The sequence below is a fragment of the Siphateles boraxobius genome, unplaced genomic scaffold (assembly GCF_051911475.1).
Source record: "Siphateles boraxobius isolate OS27281-9 unplaced genomic scaffold, OSU_SipBor_1 144, whole genome shotgun sequence".
Classification (NCBI taxonomy): Eukaryota; Metazoa; Chordata; class Actinopteri; order Cypriniformes; family Leuciscidae; genus Siphateles; species Siphateles boraxobius.
The window spans coordinates 72,505-93,526 of record NW_027508749.1 but is presented as its reverse complement, the minus strand read 5'-3'; the positions used below and the strand labels follow the sequence as shown (position 1 = coordinate 93,526).

General features: G+C 40.3%; 1 protein-coding gene across 7 annotated transcripts in view; it reads left to right on the top strand.

Annotated features, from left to right (window-relative positions):
• The window catches only part of LOC143738499 (phosphatase and actin regulator 1-like), a 44,115-nt gene continuing 23,093 nt past the window's right edge, over positions 1 to 21,022 (top strand). For 4 of the 7 annotated variants that reach the window (XM_077230471.1, XM_077230472.1, XM_077230470.1 and 1 more), the window contains exon 1: positions 9,960 to 10,576. In XM_077230471.1, coding sequence (XP_077086586.1) covers positions 10,264 to 10,576 — 313 coding nt within the window. In that variant the 5' untranslated portion in view covers positions 9,960 to 10,263. Of the gene's footprint in view, positions 543 to 9,940; positions 10,577 to 21,022 lie in introns of those variants that run through there. The other 3 variants (XM_077230476.1, XM_077230475.1, XM_077230474.1) reach the window with 3 other exon arrangements.

Sequence of the window (21,022 nt, the reverse complement as noted above, 5' to 3'; positions counted from 1 at the left end):
AGACAGTTGAAGCGCTCCGGATCATTGATCGGCACTGATGATGTCACAGCTGCACGGAGATCGGTGCCGTGTTACCGGTGTTTATACTACTGCATCTGCATGCATGTGTCAGTAGACCTAGCGTGTGTAACGCGTGAATGAGGAACGCGCTCGCGGAAAATCCGCTCTCCGCCGCATCAGTGCAGATTCTCCGTGCGGACCACGTCATCCCGGTTGGAAACGGTATACGGCAGCAGGATTTGGATGTTTCCGTTCATCCGTGTGCTGCATCAGGGCGGGATGCGATTGACGGTCCGTGCGCTTGTGTCTCGCGTGTGTCGTGTCGGTTGATCGGTTAACGGAGCGAGGAGTCTCCATCCCTCCCCCTGCTCGCGCTCTGCCGTGTCTCTACCGTAACCGGGGCTTCACCGGGGGTCCCGCGGCTCTGATGGCGACGGCGCCCGAGCAGGACGATGTGGACCGGCGGCCCATCAGAAGAGCCCGATCCAAGAGCGACACACCGTACCTGAACGAAACCAGGCTGTCCTACACATTACATACAGGTGAGTGTGCGCGTTCACTACTGTGCTGTGGTAATATACCATGCTATTGATGGAATATAACGATTACCATGTTCATATTGGATGGAAGCAGGGTGGCAGTTAAAGAATGTCATCAGTGCAAGTCTGAAAACATGTGCTTGCCTTTTACCAGAAATAGTGATAAGTTTGACCTGACCAAATAAAGAATACCATGTAAATGCGCTTTGATATGGTACAAAATGATTACCATATAGCCTACATGCCATTTACTACATAGTACTCCAAGCTATTTAAAAAAAATACCATAATACACAAGTCAAAAGATAAAACACGGCGCACTAATATATATATATATATATATATATATATATATATATATATATATATATATATATATATATATATATATATACCATGTTATTTAGAGTATTTCCTCCAAAGTACTTAAAAAAAATTCCAGTATTACCATGGTACATGTGCAAAAAACAAACAAACATGGAATTACCATTACCAAATACACATGTGCATAATATTTACATATTTCTCCAAACTACTTCTAAAGTACAATGGTGCATTTGCATATACCAAGTTATTTAGAGTACAGTATTTTTACTTCAGGATACTTCAAATAATCCCAATATTACCATGGTACATGTCCAAAAAACACATACTTTTATCATAGTAGTGTCCAAAAATAGTGATCAACATATAGACATGAGAAAATATCACAGTATTTAAGGAATACCATGGAATATGAACTTTGATATGGTACTAATGAATACCATATAGATACATGTTTACATAGTACTCCAAACTATATTATGGTATATACAAAAAATAAAAACGGAGCATTTATATTTATCATGTTATTTAGAGTATTTACCCCAAAGTATTTAAAAAAAAAAATTGTATCATGATACATGAGCAAAAAACATGGTATTATATTTAACAAATACACACATGCTACGAACTATATCAAGATCTAAACGAATAAATATAAAATATGGTATATGAACTTTGATATAGTAGCAATGTATACCATATAGCCTACATATGCAATTATATTTAGATAGTACTCCAAACTACTTAAAAAAATACCATGGTATATATGCACAAAAAAAAAACATGGTGCATTCATATATAACATGTTCTTTAGAGTATTTATTCCAAAGTACTTCCAATATTATGGATACATGATATTACCATGGCACTGAATAATTACCATATACATATTGTACTATTTACATGTCACTCCAGAGTATTACAAAGATTACCATGGTACAGTGTCCAAAAAATAATACTATGGTATACTGAGCGGTCAGACAGACCAAATTTAATAGAACATACCATAGTATATGAACTTTGATAAGGTACCAAACACACCAAACGTGCTACTATATTTATGACTCCAAGCTACTTCAAAAATACCATCCTGCATTGGCTTATACCATGTTATTTATATTTAGAGTATCTACTCCAAGGTTCCTTTGAAAAGATCCCAATATTACCATGGTGCATGTCTAAAAACATGGTATTACCCCATGGTACTGAATGATTTCCATATCCATATAGTTACATGGTAAATTCCAAATTACTATAAAGAATGTTTTGGTAAAGCTGATCCAGAGGTGTGTTCATTCAGAGATGCAGATGTTCTTTCTGAAGGGGAAACACACACACACACACACACACACACACACGCACAGACTCGTGAATGCACAGATATAAACTCAGCACTGTCTTCATGTGCACCGGTGAGTCTCACAGTTCAATGCGCTGATCTTACAGAGGCTGAGAAAGTCGTGACGTGAGCGCGGTAAAGATTAAAGACAGGCTTTATATAAGCAGCATTGTGTTTCAGATCTTGTTCATCCTCACTCCAAACCTGTATGACTTTACACTGTCAGAAAAAACATGCAAAAACTGTGCCTTATAGGTGAACAACAGCTTCACTGAAAAAATACTCGTAACAATTTTAAGTAAATTTTACTGCTACTTCTGTACAACTTACCTGTTATTATCAAGTAAAATCTACTTACTATTGAACTTAACATTCATTTGACATTTAATTGACACTTGACATTTAATTGAAGTAATTAAGTAAATACTACTTAATTATATTTAATTTATTTAATGTCACATAGAATTAAGGAACATCTACTTAACTACACTCTAAAAAATGGTGGGTTGTTTCACTCAACTTTGGGTCAAATATGGACTAACTCAGCCGTTGCGTTAAAATTTTAAATTACATTTTTAACCCAACATTTGGGTTTGTCCATATTTGACCGCAAACTGGGTTAAAACAACACAGCATTTTTTATAGTGTAAGGTTAGTAAATTTACCATAATTAACTTTTCACTCAAACAATATACAACTGAATTAAACCACACTTTTACAGTATATGCTTTCCTTAAAAACATCTATATAAATAATATAGTATACATTGTATAGATTCAATACTGTTTCTAGATGTAACATAGAATCTTAACACAGACACCTCAATACTTGGTACACATACAATGACGGTAACATTCGATAGATTGTTTTTTAATTATGAATGTGTCATTTTGAGTAGAAAATAAATCCAGATGTCACAAAATACCAAGTTACTAAACCTAACAATAAAAGCAATGATAAAACGGTGTAAATACAGCTGGAAAACTGTGAAAAAATCAACCTTATTAATTATTCATACCCCAGTGCATGATGGGAACACCAGTATTAGAAAAGTTGAGTAGGTTTTGCTTATCGTTGAGATTTACGCTTTAATTTCTACAAGCTTGAATTGACTAATATAGGATTTACGGTAACGCTTCATTTTACAGTCCTGTTTCCCATGTACATACTATGTACTTATTATAGTTATTTATAGTACTTATTATAACTGGGTTCTACCCCTGAACCTACCCTTAACCCATGTACTTACCTTATATTACCTCGTACTATCTAGGTAAGTACACTGTAAGTACTGTACTGCAAAATGAAGCGTTTCCGGATTTACTTCGTTTTTTTTTGTTGTTTTTTTGAAGATTGAAGATTTTGCCTGAAGCCTGAAGATTTACTTTACTTCAGGCAAGAGTTTTTTCTGTGCATTTACTTCACCACAGAATCATTTTTATCAGTGAATTGTCACTGGACAACGTTGCGCCTTATATACTCCTAGAAGGTGCAGTTTAGTATCCTATAGTAGTAAAATGTAGACTTAAGGAACTACTTTACAGGTGAATAAGATACAAAGATGTTCCTTTAAGGTACTGACCCGACGAACTGTTGTGGCCTTAAAGGATTCGTTCACTTCAGAATTAAGATGTCCTGATCATTTGCTCTCCCCCACGTCATCCAAGATGCTCACGTCTTTCTTTCTTATATTTATCTTATATTTTCTTTCTTAAATATAACTTTTTTTGTTGTTATTATCGTTTCATATATAATTTCCTCTTTTTTTTGCATTTTACAAACTTTTAAATTTACAAACTTTTCAAAAGATTAAAGTTTGAAAATCACGAACATGTCCAGTCGCTCAGTATTCTTTTGTGAAGTATTAGTTACTATTATAGTATTTAATAATATATTGAATTATCCTTTTTTAGCATATTTTACGTGTTAAGTTTTTTTAATTTTAATAATTTTGTTGTGTTCATGTTTTTAATATTTTTTTAACAATTTAAAAAAGGCTTTAAATGACTTCTACAAACAGCCTCTTTAACTTGAACTAACAATGAAAAACACTTATAAAGCATTTTTTAGTCTTAGTTAATGTTCATTTCAACAAAAAAGTTGTATTTGTTAACATTAGTTAATGCACTGTGAACAAGAACAAACAATGAAGAAATTATTTTATCATTAACAATGATTATTACTGTAAATGTTGTAAAAATATATTTCGCACTGTTAGTTTACGGTAGTTAATCTATTAAAGCTGCAGTCGGCAAGTCTGGCAGATTGAGTGGACTTAGGCAACATTTTGAATGTTTACAACTCTCATGCCCCTCCCCCACTATCAACGAATACCCTCCCACCGAGTCCGTGCTCGTCAGTGCGTGTGCAACAGATTTATTGTGATCACGCCCGTCTCATCAGCATCCATCAACACCATGAAGTATTTTGTTATTGTTGTTTTGTTATTTTGGAGTAGATTGTTACGAAATGGATTACCCACCAATTAAACGTAAATAAACACCATCGTCCGTCTGAAACGCTATTATTACTGTATGGTATATGCGGCAGACATGGTCATTGTACATTGTTCTATTGCTTATATATCAGAGCTACCGTTAGCACATACAATAACAGTAGCTTTACTACTGTTCTTACTCTCGTAAGAAAGATAGAGTCGGATTGTTTCTTCCAAAAAGCCGAACTTTATCCCTTCATCTGGACATGTTTATCCACCTAACGTTATGTTCACACGGATTTCAGTGCAAACAAAGTTAACGAACCTGCCCAACAAGTGCTAACGTTAGCTATCCATACCAACACATTAGGGCAAACATACTTAGATTACTAACATAACACTAAGAAATAAAGGTACTGGTTGATAAAGCACAATTACCTGTGGAGAAGAAATGTTGCAAGCTCTGCATCCAGCTTGAACCCAAATGAATCACGTAAATCTCTCCACCTTTCAAATGCCGATCCGATGTTGACCCTGGTTTAATTACGGTCGCTTTCTTTCTTTACTTCTTTATTTTCAGCAGGTGTTCTCTTTTCCTGTGTTGTTTTTGACCTCCTAGCTCTTGAGGTTAACCGAGGAATTGGAAATCTTTTCCGCCATCACTCTTCATTACTGTGCGAACCTCAGGCGTGTGCATGTGATTGTAACGTGCGCGAGGGGGCGTGTGCACGACCTGTGATTGACAGTCAGATCTCACACCCCCCTGCGCTGATTAGGGGTGGGAATCTCTAGGCACCTCACGATTCGATTCGATTACGATTCAGAGGCCTGCGATTCGATTCTAAAGCGATTATCGATTATCTGAATCTTTTGTGTGTGTGTGTGTGTGTGAATATAAATACTTTGCTTTAAAAGTACAAAGTAATGACCCATAAAGAATTAACGTACAATATATTTTATTAACATTGCAAAGAACCAACAGGAAAATAAATGTGTGCCTGAACAAGCAGCATACTTGTAGTAAATTAATAATATAACAACAACAGGTGTTCTGACGATTCATGCTACGCATCGAGATGTGCTACTTACTGGTGCATGTGCAGACTCATTTTTCTTCTGCTTACCACGCCCATAAATCTATGCATCCTTGCTGTGGAGACTTGTAGGAAACTTTGACAGGTCAAAGATGAATATTTGATGATAATTTTTACTTTTCACACCGTTTTAAAAATAAAAACAGTACATTATACTGTACTCTTAACTTCGAATTTTATTATAATTTTATTTCATATAAAAATATAATTTTTACTTGTTATATCAAATGTGATAATTGCTAGTTCATTTAAAATATCAAAATATGCTCCCCATACACTTACCCTGATTAAAATGAAATAAACAATGTTATAATATTGTGAGATTTACACCATTATGGAAACAATAGAGAATGAATCAACATTATCTATGATCGATTCGCGTTTGGGTAGCATTTTTCGACAAGGCAGCAGAAATCGTCTGAACACCGGTACAGCCCAGAGCCATAGAGAGAAACGGCTCTGGTACAGCCGAGTGTTTTTCCTCCTCTGGGTGGAAACGTGTCATATGGCTTCTCATATTTGTCGTGTTGCCGAAATATTTTAGTTTTATTCTACAAAGCTTACAACTAGTGTGGCTCTTGTCCAGCTCCTTTCCCCCTTCAACTTCATAGAAGCCAAAATATTTCCACACGTCAGCTTTTAACGAGGAGGGTGTTTGGATTTCGCGCTCAGCCATCGCGTCTCTGTTATGTGCGCACGCCACAGACAGACGGTCCGGGCACTGCACTTCCGCGCTTCAGAGTTCCGTCTTTTGCGTTCCGTCAATATTACGTCATTATAAATAGGCTACATATCTAAAAAAAAAATTTTTACTTTTTTTTTGAAAATCGATTTTTGACATTTTTGAATCGATTCAGAATCGTCCACGTCCGCATCGCGATGCATCTAAGAATCGAATTTTTCACCCACCCCTAGCGCTGATTGGACCCGATGATCCGGGACGGGTGGATTTTTGCAAAACAAATAACACGCTCCAGGTGGAGTTAGAAGCTCGGCTTTTTTTCTAAAACCACTTTATTTATGTTGTTCTGTCGGATTATAGTGTCGATTTCACTGAATATGATCAAAAAAATGTTGCAGACGGCAGCTTTAATAAATGTTAACAATGAGACCTTATTGTCGAGTGTCACCCAATAGCAACACTGCTGGAGTGTTCATGTATTTTACTGCTGTTCTTGTGGTTGAGCGGAGAGATCAATATACTGTGAGACCAGACACAACAGATACTCATCTGATACTCGCCTGCAGGCTGTGTGTGTGTGTGTGTGTGTGATGGGTTGGTTTAGGGGTAGTGTGTGTGTGTGTGTGTGTGTGTGTGTGTGTGTGTGTGTGTGTGTGTGTGTGTGTGTGTGTGTGTGTGTGTGTGTGTGTGTGTGTGTGTGTGTGTGTGTGCGTGATGGGTAGGTTTAAGGGTAGGGTTAGTGTGTGTGTGTGTGTGTGTGTGTGTTTGTGTGTGAGATAGGCAGGTTTAGGGGTAGTGTGTGTGTGTGTGTGTGTGTGTGTGTGTGTGTGTGTGTGTGTGTGTGTGTGTGTGTGATAGGCAGGTTTAGGGGTAGTGTGTGTGTGTGTGTGTGTGTGTGTGTGTGTGTGTGTGTGTGTGTGTGTGTGTGTGTGTGTGTGTGTGTGTGTGTGTGTGTGTGTGTGTGTGAGATAGGCAGGTTTAGGGGTAGTGTAAGAGAAGAGAATATATAGTTTGGACAGTATAAAAAGCATTACATCTCTGGAAAGTCCCCATAACATATGAAAACACTACATGTGTGTTTCTGTGTGTAATGCTGAGAATTCAGCTCAGAATAAGCCAATCACTAAAAAGTGTTAGATGTCAGATGTATTACCAGTGTGTGTGTGTGTGTGTTAAAGGAATATGATTGCATAACAGTATGGATTAAACTGTTTGTCTATGTGACGAGTCAAACTGCAGAAGGATGAGTTACAAAACACTGTATTCCGAGAATCAGTCGCTTTACAAACACTGGCATTTACTAGTTACATGAGCATTCATTTGTAATTATTCTGTAAATTAAGCCTTTTTTCCAGGAATATATAGCTATTAGGTAATCGGATAAATGTATTGAAAATGGGTCCAGGTTGCATTTCCAAAAAGGTAATATATAATTTTGCATAAAGGAAATGAAGGTGTTTTTTTTTTTTTGGCATATTCCCAGCAGATGTTTTCATCTCATTATTTAGTTAATTAGGGGTTGCATCATGTGACCTGAACATGCTTGCGGGAGATTCACCTCATTCACACACACACACATATTAACTGCACCGCTGGTTTGTGACAAAGGCACACAAACAAATATACATTTTCAAACATGATTAATGTCATACTTGATTTTCTCTCACACATTGCTGGAGGTTTTGAGAGAGAAAGCATTCATTCCAGTCATCATGTGAGTCATGGTTTGATTTATCATGGATAATATTTCACCTGCACATGTTCTCAGTGCTGCTTCTGTTCTGGGGTCAGTTTAGTGAAGCAAACACACTGTAAAAAGCTCAGTTGATCAAACATCTGCACATATTATAGCAAATATGTGTGATGATGCTGTACATTAACCAACCCACAATATTTCCTCTTTATTTATTCAATCTTTCAGATGCTCATTCTTGTGCGAGAAACCCCATTCCTAAAATATTAAAATGAAGCTTTTATTAGAATATACTAAGCAAAAGTGAACACACCCATGCTAAAGTTGACTAAAAAGAGGAATAAAAAATCATCTTTTGGAAATTGATTGTAATGCCTTAATTAAAAAAATGAGGAAAAATCCAACCTTTAAGGACACCAATTTTCTTTGTGAATGAATAATGTATCGTAAATAAATAAATATTCTTCCTTAAAATACAGGGTGCATAAGTAAGTACACCCCTATGTTAAATTCCCATAGAGACAGCAGATTTTTATTTTTAAAGGCCAGTTATTTCATGGATCCGGGATAATATGCATCCGGATAAAGTTCCCTTGGCCTTTGGGATTAAAATATCCCACATCATCACATTCCCTTCATCATATCTAGAGATTGGCATGGAGAACTTTCCATAAGATCATCTCTCAATGCAAATCAAACCAGCTATTAGCATAACTGAAATAACACCATTTTTTTAATTAAGGCATTACGATCAACTTCCAAAAGATGATTTTTTTATTCCTCTTTTTAGTCAACATTAGCATGGGTGTGTTTACTTATGCTAGGCACTGTATGTGTAAAAAATTGTATGGGACTGTTAGATTATTTATTTATTTTTTACATTTTTTGTAACTGTTTGTATTATTAACAGTTTGTTCAAAAACATTTACTCTACATTTACCAGAATTCCCCAGGAGACCCAATTTATTCTGTGAAAAATGTAGATTAGAAATATGTGTGAATATTATTTAGAGAATATTTAATACTTAACTTCTATTGTGTTATATTCTTCATTTATTTCTACTCACTGTGATACTGTATTGATTAGATTTTATTTACTTATATGAATAAATTGTTCATTTAGTTTAATCTTATTCTTATTTTTCTTTATTTTTTAAGGTTTTGCTATAATTTTTTCTTTTGCGGAAAGAAAAATAATCTATCAATAGATAGGCTATAACCTGTATATTAAATATCTTTATGGTATTTAAAGTAGGGAAATAGGGATTTATGATCATATAGGGATATTCGTTCAATCTACATAATTTCTCTGACCAATAGATAAGCATAATTTAGCAATAGGTAAATCACAGACAATATTGGGGGGAAATGCACCGTTATTATTATTATTTTAGTACAGGTTTCAGACACCATTCAAAATACGGTGACGTAGGCGGGGTCTTCCGTTAGATCCGGTCTGGATTCTCTCGGTAAGGACTGAGTGACCGGAGTAAATAATACTATGGCGAAGGCTTAGCTCTCATGTCACGCTGCTTGGTAACAAAACATAATGTGATAGAAAAGGTACAATATAAATAAATAGAGCTAATCACGAATAAAAATAGATTTAGATGTTAAAGGCTGTTTAAGTCCTACCAACGTCACGTCGCATCATTAATATTAATGAGCCAAGCCTTCAGCATAGTAGCCCACTTAAAAACGGCGTCCAATCAGGTGTGCCTGCTGGACGAACGTCACGCTGGCTCATTAATATTCATAAGACAGGTTCTCGCCGTAGTAGGATCCGTTAATTTGCTCCCGTTAACGGTTGATTCCAGTCCGCGTATTTTTACGTGGACTTCACGGCATTGCGTCACTTTGATGAATTTGAAGTGATGATACCGAGAGGCGCATCCGTCCGCTCATGATAAACAAATCTGCGCCAGTCGTTGTCATTCGCACGGAGATCACGAGTGTTGCCGAAGGATTACCGGGATTTTAAAGGTGTGATATATTGAAAAAAATACCGATTTAGGAGAGTGTCTTACATCAGCTGGTGTATGAGTGTACATACACACACACGCGCGCGCCCGCGCTTATACTCAGGTGGGCCAACGGTTTTTTGACCGTGTGCTCTCGCGCACAGGACTGTTTGCGCGGCTCGGCATGATCGGTAATGCACGCGCTCTTCCGATCGGTATCCGCACCATCCCGGGGTGTGACAGATAGACGCGGATCCGTCATGGCGGGTCCCGCATTCACGGGAGCGCACGGGACCTGGATCACATCTCGGTTACGGGAGGACGCATCATCTTCTTCATCGTTATCCTCGTCATCGTCCGCGGAGAAACCGCGCAAACGGAGAGCCTTTAACCTGGTCAAGCTACGGCAGCCCACCGCCCCCGGTAACAACAACACTCCGTTTGTGATCTCCGGTCACATCAAGCACATCTGCAGTAACTGCAGCCGCGGGAACGAAATCCGGGACGGTGAGTGATGATAATGATGATGATGATGATGATGATGCCGCGTATAACGGGCCAAAAAAGTTTATCTTGTTTATGTTGACCTGTTTAATCCTTAACTAGTTAAAGGTACAGTTCATCCACAAATGAAAATTCTGTCATCATCAAGTTTATTTCTTCCGTTGAACACTAAGGAAGATATTTTGAAGAATGTTCTGGCGAACTTCGACTTACAAATGAGGAGAGCAATAGAAGCAGTTAAACTAACAGTAGGACAACAATATGTAAGTGCTGTGACCCTTCCTAGTTTAGTTTAACACAGTATGTTTAAAAAAAGATTTTAAATCACTATAGAGATGAAGAGAAGAGGACATAAAGTGTTAGTATTAATGGATCAAGTTTTAATTACATGCTTGATTAGTGATCATATTAAACTGTTCTTTATTTGTGTTAAAAGTACATTATAAAAATTCATTACGAGTGTCTTCGAAACATAAAGCAATATATCATAAGTGGATTATACTGTATATCTGAGTAAAAAGTAAAGTAATACCTTTGGCTTATTCCAAATACTAGAAATTGCACACTTTGTCTTCAAAAACAAATGCACATTAATATACAAATATTACTTGGCTATAGGTTAAACTGCATACATTTTATTTAAAAATGTTTTAAACAGGCTTTCAATGCTTTTATCATAATTTATGTCCAAGTAATGACGTGAATTCCAAGCATGAAGTAAACTTAAAAATGACTGTATGATAATGTATTTAGAATATATATTTTCAATGCATTGTTACTACGATCATTTTCAGCACATAGTTAAAAATACACCTAAAATATATTTTTAAGTAAAGTGCAAATAAATACACTTTTAAAAAATAAAAAAATTTCACTTCAAGTATATTTTTCTCAAATATACTAAAGTACAATTATTTTAAAGTGTGTGAAAATAGCTAAAAGCATGATGCTAATACACTTGTAATATATTTCAAGATGGTCCAAATTTCTTTTGTTAGTAGGCTATATTTGCAATGTACTATTGAAAAAAGGGAATATATTTCAAATACAACAAACTATACTTTTTCCACCAGTGGTTGTCCTGTAGCCAAACATCAAGGTTTAATTACATGCTTGACTAGTGATCATGTACTTAATTTGTGTTACAAGTACTTTACAAATTCATTACGAGTGTCTTCGCGCATACAAGCAATATACCATAAGTGTATTATATGTTTGAGTAAAAATATGCTCCGTAATACCTTTGGCTTATTACAAATAGCACAAATTGCACCTTGAATTTGATGCGAGCGGCAATTGGCAACCAATGCAAGTTTATGAGGAGCGGATTGACCTGCGCTCTCTTCGGCTCGATAAAGACACTCTTCGTGCAGCATCTGGATCAGTTGCAGAGGTTTGACAGATGCTGGAAGGAGAGAGCATTACAATGGTCCAGTCTGGAGAGAACAAGAGCTTGGAAAAGGAGTTGTGTAGCTCCGATAGGACGGGCCTGATCCTCCTAATGTTGTATAAGGCAAATGTAGTTCTAGCAATGTAGTTTCTAGCAATGTTAACTGTTCACAACTACAAGGTTCCTGGCTGTCCTGAAAGGAGTTATAGGGCCCTATAAAATCCGTTTTATTTTTTCCCAAATTCCGTTTTATTTATTCCCAAATTCAGTTTTATTTATTCCCAAATTCAGTTTTTTCCGTTTTAAAGGGATAGTTCACCCAAAAATGTAAATTCTGTCAGTATTTACTCTCCCTCATGTTGTTCAACCCCGTAAGACCTTCGTTCATCTTCGGAACACGAATTAAGATATTTTTGAATAAATCTGAGAGCTGGATCACTCTTCCATAGGCTTCTAAGGGATTGAAACTTGTTCCCCGAAAAGTCATTAAAGACATCGTTAAAATAGTCCAAGTGACTACAGTGGCTCAACCTTAAGTTTATCAAGCGACGAGAATACTTTTTGTGCGCAAAAACAAACAAAAATAACGACTTTATTTCAACTATTCATTTCCTTCTCTGTTGGCCTCTAGTCAGTTAACTTAGTGTGATAGCGTAGAGCTACGTCACACGTAGGCTCACTATTGGCCGACGCTGGTCATGTGTGTGTGATGCGTGTGACGTACAACACAGAAGCTTACGCTATTACACTAGTGAACTCACTCGAGGCCCACAGAGAAGGAAATCAATGTGTTTCATAACGATGAAAGTACCCATGTTGTTCAGATGTGAATATCTGAACTAAAAACAAACTAAAAACATCTAAAATATATAATTCATTTAATTTTTATTTAAAATTAATTATATATAAGGAATATAAGGATAATGAATATAATATATATTATATATAATATATAAAAGAATAATATAAGGTTAAATTGATTAAATAAATATAGAAAGACTGAAAACAATTGTGTGAACGTAGAGCCGCAGTAGATCGCGTTTGAAAAACAATTAAAACTTAGTAGACAAATGCTATAAAAAGAGAACGGAATGGAGGTAACGTTACCCAGCAAGCTAACAGGCTTGAGTAAAGGACAGGAGAAATTATGCATTAGTGCACAAGCATTCGCTGAAAACCACTGAGTACAGTGACTAAAAAACAATATTTTACTGCTGCTGTTATTAACTGCCTTTGTATTTAATGCTTCACTTTGTAAAGACCGTTTTAATTTAACCTATTTCTGCGGTAGCGCTATTTTAATCCATCACTTACGTTGCGAGCGAACTGATTGTGCAACCTGATGCTCGAGACAAAATACAGACATCCCAAGATCCCGGAAGTCCCGGGAGTCTCCCGCATATTGATTGCGGCTCCCTGATGCCCGCGAATTAGTTCAAACTCCCGAAATCTAGAGCGCGCAAGCAAGAGCGCGCATGCGAGACAGAAGAGACTGCTCCAAACCGTGTAGCGCGCGCGCTCGGCAGAGCGCCTGAGGGAGAGAGACCTTGCGTGTGTGTGCGTACCAGTAAACGCTCCCCGTGACGTAAGCAGACCAACTAATCGATAATGACATTCGTTGACAACGATTTTCATAATCGATTATAATCGATTTTATCGATTAGTTGTTGCAGCCCTAAACGCAATGGAGTGCGGCGCGGGACTAGATTTGATGGCCCAGTGCGAGGGCGGGCGCGAGCGGTAATGCACTCACTCTGTGTGTGCGGATACGGGAGAATAAAAAGATTCGCGGGACTCCCGCATACTAGAAATATCTATGAATAAAACATAAAAACTAATACATTTTTATTCATATGTTGCAGAAAAGCAACAAGAACAACTAAAACAAAATAGAAACGATTTACAGGCCAGAGTTTCTTTTTATAACATGTTTGCAGCGTTGAGGGATGTAGCCAATCACAGACATATGTGTTGATTTCTTGAACGCAATGGCCAATCAGAAGCATTTAAAATAGACTCCCCTCACTGCTCAAAACTGACTTTTTGTTCAGTGCTGAATTCTGTATGCTGGCAAATACTCAAATTATAACAAACAAAGTGTATATATTATGAAAGATGCATTGTGCAGTCAGCTTCATTGATAATAACAGATGTGTGAGATTCTATGATGTCAGCTTTTTAGGAATTATTAAGGGAGCGCACTTTGCGCGCATTCAGTCATGCCAAACCATGCACTCAGTAACCTGCTTGCTTTTATGTTATAACAGTGTTTTTTATGTTAATGCTTTAATAACAAATAATTTATCAGGAGCATTTATGCTGATGTGTATGGCAGAGATGGGGGATTCGAGTCACATGACTTGACTCGAGTCAGACTCGAGTCGCAAATTTAAGGACTTGAGACTTGCTTGACTAAATTAAGAAAATGACTCGACTTGACTTTGACTTGAGATCCAATGACTTGAGACTTGACTTGACTTGAACTGAATGACTCGAGAATGACTTGATATACATTTATCATCGCAACATCAATTGATGAACAAAATGAAAGCAACGGAACCATTGACGCCAGTCATCAGATTCTGCGAGATTGCGTGACACTGCACAAGCCCAGAAAAAACATACATTGCTGTGAGCGCGCTAAATACAAAAACATCTCCCAGCATCGTTTCTTTTTGGATATAAACACTAGAAATTGACTATATTCATAGAAGAAGATTTGCTTTACGCATAATAACTGGCAAAGGATATCGGCCGACCATCACAACCTCGAACAGTCGAACTTCATTCACCACGTCTAAAAGTAAGCTATGGCTTGTTTAACCTGTTTGTTATAGTTAATTTGACTATCTTTAAATCGAGAATATTGGTCAAAACTGCATGCCTCTTTATACATAATTATGTTTTCAAATGTAGCTTAATGTTGTCAATATTCAAATGATAATTAATGATGTCATATGTTTTGTATAACATTTGCCACATTTCTTTTTAAATCATGCTTTAAAGCCAAATATGTCGTTCTTTCCAATGACAAAAAAACAACATAGAAAACTGTTAATGTTTTGTCGTGTTTTATGTTTCTCTTAAAGCAGGGTTAGATGTTATCAGGGGTTACATCTATTAGATGTTATCAAAATACCAGCAGAATTAATATTGCACCCAAAATTCAAAATGTGGTGGAGAAAAATGCCCTAGTATGAGTTATTTTCATAATTGGTAAATATGGACTGCATTTATATAGCGCTTTCACAGACCCAATGGCCACCAAAGCGCTTTACATATATGCACCCATTCACTCAGTCATTCGTACACCGACGGCGGTGTCAGCCATGCAAGGCGCCATTCAGCTCGTCGGGAGCAGTTGGGGTTAGGTGTCTTGCTCATGGACACCTCGACACTTGGTCAGGTGGAACCGGGGATCGAACCACCAACCTTTCGGTTTGTAGACAACCTACATGAACCACTGAGCATATGGTATTATATTATAACATATGGTATTAAAAAAATATTTCCAGAATATTGACGCGATTGCAAATATGATAATGATTTTATAAAACAGTTCAGTAAACAAAGAGTGAATATTGTGATGTGACATTTAGACATACCCTAATATTCCAAATATTTTCTGTTTTTGCTCGATTTCTCCAATGACAATAGTTCCAAACAAGCCACAGAAAGAGTTATGCGTATTTGTGATTCATTGACCGAGTTGCTTAGTTCCAGAACGAATCTGCCGTTTTGAACATAAGTTAAATGAATGCTTCTATGACTCGTACATTAATACGGTAATTTGGCGCCACCTATTGCCGGTTTTAACTTCATAATTAAAACTATATAACTTGTATTAAGGGGATGCCAGTTTGAAGAATGCCTTTGGTCGCATAGGAATTATACTTGAATTGTGAATTGTTTAAATACCTTTTAATGGTCTTCTGCAATGTTTGAGGCATTTTTATTTTTTCATGCTTTAATGTTGGCCTAATTTCAGTTACATTTAGATTTTTATTGTAGTAACCACTCAGCTATATGTGGAAATGCATATATTAAAAAAAAATGTTGCAAATAAAACCATAGTCCACAATTCTGTAGTTTTAACTTATTTTAATATATAAATTCAGTGAAATTGTCAAACGTTTGTATGACTTGCCAGTGACTTGTGACCCAAGCTACGACTTGACTTGACTTGCTTGACATAAGGCAGTGACTTGACTTGGCTTGACTTGCCTTTATAAAAAATTTACTTGGACTTGCTTGAGACTCGAAGGTTAAGACTTGAGACTTGCTTCTGACTTGCACATGTGTGACTTACTCCCACCTCTGGTGTATGGTGGCGACACGTAGGCGAAAGTATTTGGAGGTAGCCTACAAAAAAAGAGTCTATTTGCGGGCGGGAGCGGGACAAAAATGTTGTGGGCGGGAGAAAGTAACATAGAAAGTAGTTGAGAACGTCAGTTATAACAACACACGTATTAAAAAAATGGACCGGTTTAAATCGGGCTCGGGCTCATAATTACAGTTTATGTGTTCGGGCCGGGCTCGGACACAATGCGCACGGGCTCGGGTCGGGCTTGATTTTTTCGGCCCGATCTAAGCTCTACAATGGATGACTTCAGACAGAAGCACATGGATACCACAGCTAAGAACAAACTTAATGCTGATCCACTTTTCCATGTTGATAAGAGCATTAAAATTAGAAAAAATAATGAGACAAATAGAAATCAAGGGACATTTAGAATAGATAAAAATGTGCGATTAATCGCGAGTTAACTATGGCATTAATGCGATTAATCGCGAGTTAACTATGGCATTAATGCGATTAATCGCGATTAAATATTTTAATCGTTTGACAACACTAATATATATATATATATATATATATATATAATTTATATATATGTATATATATATATATATATATACTGTATATATGGTAAACATACCTATGAAGCTCAAGTACCCATTAAGCACACTACCATATTTCAGCTCAGATTATAAAAAGAAAAAAATAATGTTTTATCCTACTTGATGTCTTAACCAATTGATGTGTTTATTACTGTCACAGTCTTCGTCTTCACCGGTCTGTCTTAGTCATCTTCACTACACTTCCCAGCATCCTCTTGTCTCCACACCTGAATTCACTCCCTCAATCATCCACCTGTTCATCGTCTTAATCATCTGTGTCACCTGTCCTCACCTCGTTAGTGGACGTTTGTATCTGTATTTAGTTCTCTCTGTTCAGTCTGTCTTTGTCGGTTCTTATGTAATGTTATAGTGTTTTGTGAGTGTACCCTCTGCCTGCCTGAACCTGTTTGTTGTTGCTTTTGAGTAAATCTTTGAATTGGAGCTTTTTGCCTCAGCCTGTCTTCATCTACACCACAACCGTGACAGAAGAACCGACCATGAGGAAAAGGAGGGTTGGCAAGAAGGCAGATCACTGGATTTCCCAGGATGGGCGATCACTGGAGGAGTATGTGGAGGTCTATATCCACCTGTATCAGGACGTGAGTAGAGATGAGGAATCTCTCAAGCAGCAATTCTGGAGTGGGATAGACGATCTACTCGCCCAGATGCTGCTGTTGGGAGATCTTCATCTCCCTTTTGTCGAGTTCATCGACCACACCTTGTGGGTTTGTGGATCCTCCCTCACTGTGGGCCCTGAGTCATGTTCTGCCGAGCCTGAGTCTGAGCTTTTTGACGACCTTCCTGAGCTTCTTCCGCCAGAGACCGTCCAGCCAGAGACCGTCCAGCCAGAGACCGTCCAGCCAGAGACCGTCCAGCCAGAGACCGTCCAGCCAGAGACCGTCCAGCCAGAGACCGTCCAGCCAGAGACCGTCCAGCCAGAGACCGTCCAGCCAGAGACCGTCCAGCCAGAGACCGTCCAGCCAGAGACCGTCCAGCCAGCTCTGGAGGAGGCAGTGCTCCTTGTGAGATCCATGGCTGTTTTGTGTGTGTGTGGGCAGCACACACATTCGTCACAGCCCATGAACCTAGCTCGAGCCCTCTTCACCGCTGGTCCCGTCCAGCACAGAGCCTTCACCGCTGGTTCCGTCCAGCACAGAGCCTTCACCGCTGGTCCCGTCCAGCACAGAGCCTTCACCGCTGGTCCCGTCCAGCCCTTCTGAGCCTTCACCGCTGGTCCCGTCCAGCCCTTCTGAGCCTTCACCGCTGGTCCCGTCCAGCCCTTCTGAGCCTTCACCGCTGGTCCCGTCCAGCCCTTCTGAGCCTTCACCGCTGGTCCCGTCCAGCCCTTCTGAGCCTTCACCGCTGGTCCCGTCCAGCCCTTCTGAGCCTTCACCGCTGGTCCCGTCCAGCCCTTCTGAGCCTTCACCGCTGGTCCCGTCCAGCCCTTCTGAGCCTTCACCGCTGGTCCCGTCCAGCCCTTCTGAGCCTTCACCGCTGGTCCCGTCCAGCCCTTCTGAGCCTTCACCGCTGGTCCCGTCCAGCCCTTCTGAGCCTTCACCGCTGGTCCCGTCCAGCCCTTCTGAGCCTTCACCGCTGGTCCCGTCCAGCCCTTCTGAGCCTTCACCGCTGGTCCCGTCCAGCCCTTCTGAGCCTTCACCGCTGGTCCCGTCCAGCCCTTCTGAGCCTTCACCGCTGGTCCCGTCCAGCCCTTCTGAGCCTTCACCGCTGGTCCCGTCCAGCCCTTCTGAGCCTTCACCGCTGGTCCCGTCCAGCCCTTCTGAGCCTTCACCGCTGGTCCCGTCCAGCCCTTCTGAGCCTTCACCGCTGGTCCCGTCCAGCCCTTCTGAGCCTTCACCGCTGGTCCCGTCCAGCCCTTCTGAGCCTTCACCGCTGGTCCCGTCCAGCCCTTCTGAGCCTTCACCGCTGGTCCCGTCCAGCCCTTCTGAGCCTTCACCGCTGGTCCCGTCCAGCCCTTCTGAGCCTTCACCGCTGGTCCCTTCCAGCCCTTCTGAGCCTTCACCGCTGGTCCCGTCCAGCCCTTCTGAGCCTTCACCGCTGGTCCCGTCCAGCCCTTCTGAGCCTTCACGGCTGGTCCCGTCCAGCCCTTCTGAGCCTTCACCGCTGGTCCCGTCCAGCCCTTCTGAGCCTTCACCGCTGGTCCCGTCCAGCCCTTCTGAGCCTTCACCGCTGGTCCCGTCCAGCCCTTCTGAGCCTTCACCGCTGGTCCCGTCCAGCCCTTCTGAGCCTTCACCGCTGGTCCCGTCCAGCCCTTCTGAGCCTTCACCGCTGGTCCCGTCCAGCCCTTCTGAGCCTTCACCGCTGGTCCCGTCCAGCCCTTCTGAGCCTTCACCGCTGGTCCCGTCCAGCCCTTCTGAGCCTTCACCGCTGGTCCCGTCCAGCCCTTCTGAGCCTTCACCGCTGGTTCCATCCAGCATAGCCGGGCCTTCACCGCTGGTTCCGTCCAGCCCAGAGACTTGTAATGACTCTGTCACTCTCCCCATTAATTTTTTTGGGGGGGGGCATAGGCCCTCGCCGTGGGCGCCCAAGGACCCACGGTCACCCGAAGGGGCTTCTCCGCCATGGCCGCCCGAAGGGGCTTCTCCGCCATGGCCGCCCGAAGGGTCCTCACCGCCATGGCCGCCCGAAGGGTCCTCACCGCCATGGCCGCCCGAAGGGTCCGCACCGCCATGGCCGCCCGAAGGGTCCGCACCGCCATGGCCGCCCGAAGGGTCCGCACCGCCATGGCCGCCCGAAGGGTCCTCACCGCCCGGGATGCCCGAGGGTCCGACCGTTCCACCCTGGACGCCCGAGGGTTCGTCTGCTCAGCCCTGGCCACGTCCTGCTCCGCCCTGGCCACGTCCTGCTCCGCCATGGCCACGCCCACGTCCTGCTCCGCCATGGCCACGCCCACGTCCTGCTCCGCCATGGCCACGCCCACGTCCTGCTCCGCCATGGCCGCCTGCACTTCCTGATCCGCCCTGGAGGCTTCCCGTCCCAGTTTGGCCACGCCCTGGCCAGCCTTCAGGGCGCCCGCCCCCCCCACCCCATTGATGTTCTGCGGCACGAGGTCGTGCCTTGTTGAAGGGGGGCATTCTGTCACAGTCTTCGTCTTCACCGGTCTGTCTTAGTCATCTTCACTACACTTCCCAGCATCCTCTTGTCTCCACACCTGAATTCACTCCCTCAATCATCCACCTGTTCATCGTCTTAATCATCTGTGTCACCTGTCCTCACCTCGTTAGTGGACGTTTGTATCTGTATTTAGTTCTCTCTGTTCAGTCTGTCTTTGTCGGTTCTTATGTAATGTTATAGTGTTTTGTGAGTGTACCCTCTGCCTGCCTGAACCTGTTTGTTGTTGCTTTTGAGTAAATCTTTGAATTGGAGCTTTTTGCCTCAGCCTGTCTTCATCTACACCACAACCGTGACAATTACTACATACCTCCTGTAATTTCAAGCAAATCAGACCATTGCACACTGAGATATGGGTATCTATGTGTTCACACTGTCTGGTGGCCATTTTGAAAGTTGTCTGAAAACTTTCACCAAAAGAGGAGCCCCTTAAATGTGCATTTTTTAAATGTTTAAGCCTTTATTTTGGGTTAGTATAACTACTTACTGCAAAATTAAGCGATTAATGTTTAGACCTTTGCATGTTATATAACCTGTGACATGGATGTGGGAAATAATTACAGATAAATCCAAAAGATAGTTTTAGCAACATAACGCAGATGCTACAGATCATAGATACCGTACTAGCTGTATAAGATTGTGTGCTACACTAATATATTACTTCACAGGCATTAATCGCTTGTACTTTTAAATCCAAAATATTATACATTTACAGTTTATTGATGGTCTGTGATTTTACACTGCTTTAATTTTAATAAGACTTCATATTATTGTAAGGTGAGCTTAAAGGGTGCACCACTATGAAAATCAGAGCTTCAGTGTGACATCAATTAGAAAAAGTATAATTTCACAGATATTGTAAATAATAGTTGTTCATATTAAAATATGTATAAAAGTTATACATGACCTAGATTATTTATTTAGATTAAATCTTGTCCTTTAAATTTCACGTAATATGTATTAGTTAAAAATAGTTGCTGCTCCAATTAAGATCAGTGTGCTCCCTTTAAGCTCATTCACATTGAACG